The 10,000-nt window shown below is 33.0% G+C and overlaps 1 protein-coding gene across 1 annotated transcript in view; it reads left to right on the forward strand.

The window, feature by feature from the left end:
• The window catches only part of LOC122246507 (uncharacterized), a 23,702-nt gene that overhangs the window by 13,083 nt on the left and 619 nt on the right, over positions 1-10,000 (forward strand). Inside the window, exons 3-5 of the mRNA XM_043005105.2 lie at positions 744-885; positions 3,052-3,110; positions 3,703-10,000. The exon at positions 3,703-10,000 is cut by the window's right edge and continues 619 nt beyond it. Coding sequence (XP_042861039.1) covers positions 744-885; positions 3,052-3,103 — 194 coding nt within the window. The 3' untranslated portion in view covers positions 3,104-3,110; positions 3,703-10,000. The remainder of the gene's footprint in view (positions 1-743; positions 886-3,051; positions 3,111-3,702) is intronic.

Here is a 10,000-nt window from a genome sequence, read left to right on the forward strand (position 1 = left end):
AATGATATTATCATTATCATGATCATTATTCTTATTTATTTTATTGTGATTGTCATGACTTACTCCAGTTATTAGTTTTAGTTATATCTCTTCTATTATAAACGGTTTTGTTATTATAATGATTATTTTTATTATTACTGTTATTATCATCATCATCACTATTATTATATATCTCCGTCAAACATACATTTTACATTGTTATGTATGTATATATTCATAGGAGTTCTATTTGTACGGACACATTTTTCTTTACTTGCAAAAATAATGTAAACAAATTCAAGCCCTGGCATGAATGGGTTGGGTTTAAAGAGATCCGTGACTCAAAGAAGGATAAGGACCCCTGGTGTAGAGTATATGCATATACTCGCACTCCTGGCATGAATGGGTTGAGATACTCTTATTATATTTAGTGAAATTTTGTTTTTATTGTTAAGATTTTATTTATTATTATTGTTATTATTATTATTATTGTTATTATTGTTATTGTTATTATTATTGTTATTATTATTAGTGTTATTATTAATGTGAGCATTATTTTTATATATATTTTTTTTAGATATTGTCATTATAACTATCATTAACATTATCATATTTATTAATTTGAAAAATTATTTTTATGATTAGGAATTTTTGTAGAGTTGAATATCATATCTGATTAATGATATTAGTTACTTAGTAGAACATCATAATATTATTAATTGCTAAGACTTCCCAGCATTAAATTCCATCTACTTGTCTTCCAGGCTCAAATCTCGTCCAGAGAGCAATAAGAGCAATGGCGTGCGATGATGCAGATGAAGTTGTCTTGGAAACAGAAATTACCAATAAACCCGCCCTCAGGTTATACGAGAACCTTGGCTTTGTGAGAGACAAACGGCTCTTCCGGTAAGTTCTGTAGTTATTTTGGTGATGGTGGTGTATTTTTTTGTACTTTTTGAGGGGGGGAGTGGGGAATAGAGTGTTGAGTGTGAATCAATAGGTGTGGTTCTGTTGTCTAGATTGACTAATGAGGATCCTTATATTTTGTATAATGTGGCTTAAGAGTTTTGAGTTGCAGTTTCCCAAAGGTGGTTTTTACTTCCATTGGGAAAGGGGATATACATGTTTATATGTATATGCTCATCAGGCTGAGTTGCACTAATGTTATGCAGTGCAAGTATATGAAAGACAAGCTTGTGATTGCAATACATGATATTGGTGCAAATTATATATATATATACATATGTTATCATTCTTTGTACATCTTTACATTCAAATATGTTACTGAATTAACAGATTGAATTTTTATTACAAAAAAGTAATGATATGAGACAATAATGTGCAGTTACCATATATAGTCAGAGGTCAAACAATTTTTCTATCACTGGGTGGGAACAGCTATATATAGGCAGGGATGGTCTCAAATATAAGTGTCCAAATACAAATACAGCAACAAATATACAAACTTTGTTATGACCAAATGGAAATACAGATACAAATAACCTTCTTCCTAAATCTTCAAGCACAAATACAAATGTAGATATAGAATTGAATAAGTAAATTAATAAATTGAATTACTAGACCCGTTAATGATGAGTGACGTGATATCTTGTGATGTTCATACGAAAAACCATGACAAAATATCTCGTCCCTGGCAGAAAGTATTGCCACCACTTGAGATATCTTGTCACCTGGAGTTAATGGGTTAATCCATTAATGCCAGGTGACGAAACATCACATCCAATGGTGGCAGTACTTGCTGCCAGGAACGGGATATTTTGTTATGGCTTTCCATCTAGTCAGTATACCAGGTGATAGGGTGCATAGCACTTGGCCGTGGCCAGACCAGACGAATAGCCTGAGGCATTAGGCTTGTGCACTTGAAATACCCTCGTGTTTAGACCATTTGGAGCCAAAACAGCCCCAGATCCACTCCAACATTGTAGATATAGCTATATATTTGTAGATATAGTTATATATTTGATGCCATCCCTGATTATGGGGAGGTGCTAGGCACTTGGTTAAAACCATTTGCTAAATGTTCACAGTGGGCTACCAATCAAAATGAGGGGCAGCCAGATAGATGCTGCCTTGAAATAGGGGGACTTCATTCATGTGTGCTGATTAGTATTTGGAATAATAGTTCATCATAACTGTAGAAATAGATAGTTTGTAATTTCAACAAAAGGAAAAATGCAGTAAGAAAGTGATCAGACCCCAGGAAAATGCCCTTCCCATGAAGTTTAAGGATTTTTCAGTGCAAGTAAATTAAAGTTAACCCATTGATAGCGGATGGCATGATTTGCTGTTAAGGCAACATCGGTCATAAAAGCAGATGGCACCGTGCCATACAAAGTAAACCCGCAACATGACTGGATGCATATTTTATTAATACCGCGGCCAATGGGTTAAGTTTTGTGTTTAGTAGTTTTTTCTGCCAATCGAAGAGTTTCTATCAATGAAATTACTAGGGTTGAATATCCAGTTCTAAGAATATTAAAAATTGATAACCAGATCATCTTGGGATAAAAATCACCTTGCAGTAAATGTGGTAATTAGATGACTGATATTGCACTAAAATTGCAAGATATTCATAAGTCTAATCATTAGACTTCAGGGAAAAGTTGAATCCTTTACAATAACAATTACAATATTTTTTTGATATGATGCATAGGTTTATATTCTCCTACTCAGGCTGTTTTAGGAGGGAAAGGTATATTAGTATCTATTCTCTCTCTTTCTTTCTCTTTCTCTTTCTTTCTCTCTCTTTTTCTTTTGCTTTCTCTTTTTCTTTCTTCCTCTTTTTTCTTTCTCTTTCTCTTTCTCTTTCCTTTTTTTTTTTTCTTTCTCTTTCTCTGTCTATGTCTCTCTTTCTCTTTCTCTTTCTCTTTCTCTTTCCTCTCTCCCTATGATAGTGGATAGAACTGAGTGCCCATGCCAAAGTGCACAATTATCATTGAAGATAAGAGAACACAGAAAAAAAGTGATAATAAGAATTCATGAGATAAAATATTTATTAGATATTGAGTGATTCTCCAAAAGATTTAGTGATTTTTCTTTCTTTGTCCACAGGTATTATCTGAATGGAGTTGATGCCCTGCGGTTGAAACTATGGCTGAGATAAGGAAAAGGTAGGGATATCGCAGTCATGACGTTAGCCACTGATGCCAGGTACATGCAATGTACACTCTGGTTTTGTTTTGTTTTTTTTATTTTCTTTATATATAGATGGCTCCACAAGAGTTTAGTCATCTACCTGACCTCACCCATTTACCCCATTTCTTCAATTTTTAGGAAAGAATTTCCCAAAAATTCAAGGAATTGGTTTAAAAAGGCAAGATTGGGTAAGCCTAATAATTTACCTGTTGGTGATAAAGCCCCTGGGGAGCCATCTATGTGTAGAAAAAAAAGAGGAGAAAACCATAGTGGATTGTGCGTGTATACATGCAGTCATGGTGTCAACAAATTAATAAGGGAAGAAAAAAATATATTTTATACAAGTTTGAAACTAATTTGTGATTCATGAGTGACACAAGATACTTAAAAAGGGTAGTAGAGGGAATGTGATCTGTATAATACTGTTTATTTATATATAGGTTTAGATGTTCATTTGTCATTGGAATTCCTTTTATTTTATCATTTCACTGTACAGCCTGCTTTAGTCTTTGCCAATATGCAAGCCCTGATCACTATGAGAGACAAAATTGACCATGTTTTTGGCAGAATGAGTGACATTGCAGCACATTATGGAACTGCTCCTTGGGGTGTTTGCTGATGATCAGTCTCCCACTGTCACCTTAATGAGAAGAACCAGGACTCTGTCCAGCCACACGTCAGTCTATGTAAGAGCCGAGTGGTGCTCTGTGAGATGTAAGATACCAGCAGCAGTTGTATAGAGGTTATGAGTTACTATATTTTGCTACAATATACATGCTCTTTTACTGTGAGTACTACAGTAGATTAAACTCTTGTGTTTTATCATTCTCTCATATATTTTTATTATTCATTTTCAGTCATATTTTTGATGTTCTCGTCATTATTATTATTTTGTTTGTTACTTTATGTATTTCACATCATGAGTAATGATTGTACTCACCAGAGAATCTGTATCCTTCCCAGTTCTGTATAATGATATGTGTAGTTGTAATGTCTCACCTCAAAGAGTCATGTGCTGAGAAAGGTTATCATTGCCTAAATTAGGTTACTGGTTAGAGCATAAGCACTCACATTAGCTACCAGTTTACTAAGATATTTGTTACTGGTTTTAGTTTGATATCAATTCATTTTGATATCAGATATAAGAATCTGCCTTAACTGCTGGAAAGTGAACATAATTGTTACCTTATATTACTGTTTTATACAAAAAATATATATATTTTACAAAGTTTTCATGGGTTTACAGACCACTACATTAAAAGCAAGATTAATTGATTATGCCATATTTTATGTAGAAAGTCCTCACAGAAAGGAATGGTACTAATGATAGAACCATCAGGTTTCTAATCAGAGTTCCTAACAAGGGTCACCTCATCCTCTATCTCTTCCTTTTCTTATTTTGTTCTTTCTGTTTCTTCCCTCTATTTAATGGTCTTCTTCTTTCTTTTCCTTCTCCTCCTCTGCTTCTCCTTCTGTTTCCCCTTCCCCCTCCTCCTTTTCCCTTTTTACCTTCCTCTTCCTCTTCTGCCTTCCATTTGCTCCACCTCTTTCTTCTCCTCCTCATCCTCTCTCCTCCCTCATTATCCTGCTCATCCCCCTTATTCCTCCTCCCTCCCCCTCCCCTATCCCTTCCCCTTCCCCTTCCCCTTCCCCTTCCCCTTCCCCTTCTCCCTCCCCCCTTTCTCCTCCATTAGGAAAATGAGATAAATAATTGTTTAGAGATCAACAACAAAAGGCTTCAGATAGAATTTTTTTATAGGCTGTTTTATATGAAATGTTGACAATAATCAGTTTGTATTATCATGTCATTTTTTTTAGTGCCACTTGTCATTTAAAGTATCTTTATTTTTTACTCTGCCTGCTCTTTTCTTTGCAGTAGTAGAAGTGTAAACGTGCCTGCCATTAGTTCATTATTTATGTAACTATTTTCATTATAGCTAGATTAAGACTGTATATTGCAGTAGAGTGCCAAGTACAGGTATTGATAAAGGTTTAATTTCTGGTTACCAAGAATGAGCTAACATTGATTGCCGTATGAATGCAGGAGCGATTGCAGAGATATGATTGTTGCTTCAGTCACTTACACAGAACTATAGAGTTATTGTTACTCAATTCTTTATTTGTTATTGCATTGCAGTTATTGTTCTTTACTGACCCTAATATACCAAAAACTCATTGATATTTAAATAAATTTCTTTCATTCAGGATAGATTTGTTTTTACTACTCCACTTTTCTTTCTTTCTTTGTTTCTTTATTCATTCTGATTTTTTTTTTTTTTTTTTTTTGAGTATTTTCCCCCCATCTCATGGAAACTGTGTCATACAGTGTTATTTCTAGGGATTGTAGACCTTTTTTTTTAAGATATCTGATGGTATTGTTACATGGATCATGGTCACTTACACATTGCATTGATGTCTTGATAGCAAGTTTAAATGATAAACCAAAAGAACTTAGCCTTCTGGTAACATGATTTTATTTAGCTGTTTAGTTTTGTACTATTTCAGCAAATCTGAACCTGATATTGTTTAAAAGGCTATACTATTTGCTTTGGAGGAATAGAAGTATTGGAATATATGTCTACATCTGTATGTGTGTGGGGGGGGGGTATGTATATATATTGGAAAAAAAATGTTTATAAGTAGTTATGGGAGGTCTGGAGGAATGAGTTATTAGATATATGTTTTCTTTTTTATATCTCATGATTAATTTAAAAAGTGAAGATTTACTGTTGATGCTGTTTGCTAACAGCAGGAATCACTGACTTTAAAAGATTTCTCATTTCTAGAGATGTAAGAAATGCTGTAAGTGAATATGAAAAAAAAAAAAAAAAAGTCTAGCATAATAAATGGACTGTTGATTTGTATAGATTGTCAGTTTAGTAGCTTCAGTGAACATGCCCAAGCAAAGGTAAGGCTTCCAAGACTGTAAATAAAGAGAGATGTCAGCTCCTGATTAGTATCTATGATTTAATACCTGAATCTGCACTGAGTATGGGACAGATAAGTTGATGCTAATGGAGGCTGGTTGCATTATGCCTTACAGATATATATGCCTGACAATTGTAACCTCATCTAGTAATTGGATTTAACAATCTTCTTTTGATAAGCATTTTTTTGTGGCATATAAAGTCAAATGTAGATTATTTGTGGAAAATGCTACACTGCCTTTTATTCTTTTCATGTGTAATAGCAATTTGTTTGTTTAGAATATAAGATTGAGAATAATGAGCTTGGCAGTATTTCTCTGAAATCACGTAAGACATCCAGAGACAAAGTTTAAAAGTTTATCACGCTTTTTATTTTTTATCAAATGATTCAGAGTAGCTTTAAACACTTTTGATTTGTTTTCATTATCTACTTTCAATACTTGATATTTTTGCACCCAGCTTTGACCCATGAACACTGCCATTATTATTTTTTGACATATTTTGACAACAGGGTTCTAGGCTCCTAATCATTTCTCACGTTAACAGTAGAAAAATGCATGAAGTATTAGTCTATTGGAAATTAGGAGGCATCTGTGACATTTGTTTATATTTTATGCAGTCCTGATGCCTACTTAACAATATGAGCAAAACTGTATTATTGAATATAACAGATTGCTATATATTGAAAAACAAAATTCTGTAAATTGATCATTGGATGAGTATGTATGTTTGTGTGTGTGTATACATGTGTGTGTAAGTGTTGGTAATGTATCTCTTAGTACAAGTGTATGTATGCGTATTTATGTTTGTATGACCATGATTTATTATGAACTCTTTCATTTTTATATCAGATTGATCTGTCAATTTTTGTCAGCCACATAACATTATCCAACCATAACTTTTTTGACTGCATAGCAACAGTAATTTGAGTGTGTGATTTGATTATCATTAAATAAATTATCTTTGATAACATGAAGAGAAATTGTGCTCATTTCTACATTTATTCATCAAGTAAGACTTATATTTCTTCTGCTCAGAAATAAATGGAGAGAAAGTTAATGCATTGCACTACCATCTGGTTGCTTTTGTCCATTGAATTTCTTTAAAAATGAAAGTCACCCCAGAAAGAAAAAGTTCGTTATATAAGAACGAATAAGTAAATTTGGAAGCTTCTACATGTCCAAGATACACTACTATATTTTCATTTAGAGTATAAGTACTAGACAAAAAGTTTTATGATTAATTCACCCATAAAAGTATTTTATATGGAAAAATAAGATATATATATATTTTTTCCAACTAATACACAGAGAAGGTGCTAACTGGTGCATTCATGGGTCTGCATAAATATTACAAAATTCTATAATTTAGACCTATTTTTCATGAAGAATATACAAAAGGATATAAAATTTCTGACAGTAAAACTTTATAGTAGGAAACAAAAAGGGGGAAAACAAGGAAATACTGTTGAACCTCATTTTATGTCACAATTAAAGTAATTAAAACTGCATATCTGACTTGCAGATATCAGATGTGGAACCCTTGCTTGTTTGTGACCATGATCAGCTGGCAGCATGTATTTTTCTCAGCAGCAGCTAAATTCACTTGATATTTTTTTTCATTATAACCATTGAACATATAGCATGCTATAGACGGTCTCTAATTATATCTTTTCCTCGTAGCTTCCAAAGTTAATTTTAGCAACATTAAATGAGGTTCAGCCATGTAGGCAAAGAGACGAGAACGAGACCAACAGAAAACAGCTATTGTAAAGGAGGAAGGGTGTGAGTTGTATTTGAATTTGTAGTACTTGGTACACTTTATGTATAAGAAATGGTGTGAAAGGTCAAGATAGTTAATTAAATCATGAGATCTAAATGGATAGTAGTTGAAAAATTATTTATTGACTTCTGAAAGGGCTTTGAGAGACTTTCTACTTCTATGCAACATTTTAGTTGCTTGCTTTTTAGGACTTTAATGATATTTTTAAGTAGCTTCTTTTTTTTCTCTCTTTTTTTTAAGTAATGGAGCTGCTTTTTTAAGCTTTTGTTCAAGTATTGGCTAGTCATATTCTCATGATATCTGGAGCTGCATTACAAGGATAAAGCCTTACAATGAGCAGTACACAGCTGTGGAGCCAAGGTTCTATGGTATGTTTTGAAGTAGTCCTTAGACTGGATAAGAACCAATTTCCAAAGTGCATTATTACCACTGTAGTGCTTTATCATATCATGTAAGAAATTCTATTGTTTGTTTTATTTTTGATGTATTACCATACCCCAACTTTTTTTGAGGGGAAATGGTATATCTTTGCCAAGTACATCCCACTGAAAAGATCTGCATAGGCTCAGTATATATATTAAGATGATTTCTCATTGACTCTTTCACATTCATTGCATTAATACACAGACTACCTCTTCTCGCTTTTAAATTCTGTGTATATAGTTTCTGAAGTTGATATCTTGTTAACACAGAGTTTACATTCTGCTGCTGATATTATTTGTGTTGTACTGATATTTTCTTGTCTTATAGTAGTGTAAAACCAGATTTGTATAGCAATTACTTTCCAGACTTCCACGGAAATGGATGATATACACATTGTGTTGGATTTCATATATTGATTAGTCTATTGTAAAGAATTAGCACAAAGGATCAAGAACACAAAAAGTTTGTTTGTTTTTGTTTTTTTGTAATTGAGAACATATATAACACTCAACTATTGCATTCATCAAGCCTTTAATCAGTTATTATGTCTCTATATCTTTTTCGGTACATGTAATATTTGTTTATCAATGCATACTGCAGTACCAGACAACAGTAGGACAGATGGAGAAGGCTCTGTAGATGAAACCAGTGGCTATAAACTGAGGTATAAAAGAGACAGCTATTGTGAAGGAGGATGACTATTATCTTGTTTTAAGACACCCTGTGAAGAATGCCGTGGAGAATCGGAAAGGGCCAAAGACATAGAGTAGGAAGTGAGAGACCCTGGAAGTGCCTGGAATGCCTTTGAAATAAGAGGGAAGAGATATTTAAGGATTGTCACTTTTGACAAGCAAGATCTGATGAAAAAGGAAGAAAATTATAGTTTGAGAGATTTATTTATGTGCGACTCATTCATCAATGTGCTTTTGTTTCAGTTCCAGTACTAAGTTTACTTTATTATATATTGATGCTTTCACTACTTTTTTTCTATTTTTTTCTTTTTTTAGATATCAAGATCATGGTTAACATTAAATAAGAAATACATTTTGGACCAACAGTATTAAATTGTAACAAACCACCTATGTTTTTATCCTTTTTCTAAGGCAGATTTTTATACTAGATGTCTTTTTTTTCCGTAAGATGATTGTAGTATAGCCAAGAATCAGGGAAAGGCTGTCGTAGGTTATCATCATACAGAACTGGAGCTGTAAATATGTTAGCAATGCTTCCTCAGTAACACTGAAATTCTGTCTTCAAGGATGTTGATGACAAAGGTTTATACCCTCAACACAGCAAAAAGAAAAAAAATGTTTATGTAATGTACTTACATATAGATATATGTATATGAAAGAGACTCCATTTCATGGTACTGATATCATTAAGGATAGGGAGAGATAGGACTACACTAACCTTGTGGGTGGTGAAACCTTCTCAACTGAAAAAAACTAGTCAAGGTGATGTTTAGTGGTATGCTTTTTTCACTTAAGTTTTATAAGAAATTGTGTGGCTTTACAGGTTTATCTTCTACAGTTTTGTTTAACCTAGATATATTTTGCTGTCATATTGTGGTTTGCTTTAAAGTTTTCAATTGAGATTTAATGATATGGTCTTGATGATGTACTATATATTTACTGAACACTTATTAAACTAATGGCTTAGTCAGCAAGTATTCTGATTCATTCTTAAGAGCATTTTCTCTTTTCATAAAAGAGTTATATCTTGTTTTCTATGTT

Source organism: Penaeus japonicus, unplaced genomic scaffold, assembly GCF_977035675.1.
Source record: "Penaeus japonicus unplaced genomic scaffold, GWHDUDI00000001_assembly GWHDUDI00000024, whole genome shotgun sequence".
In the NCBI taxonomy this organism is placed as follows: domain Eukaryota; kingdom Metazoa; phylum Arthropoda; class Malacostraca; order Decapoda; family Penaeidae; genus Penaeus; species Penaeus japonicus.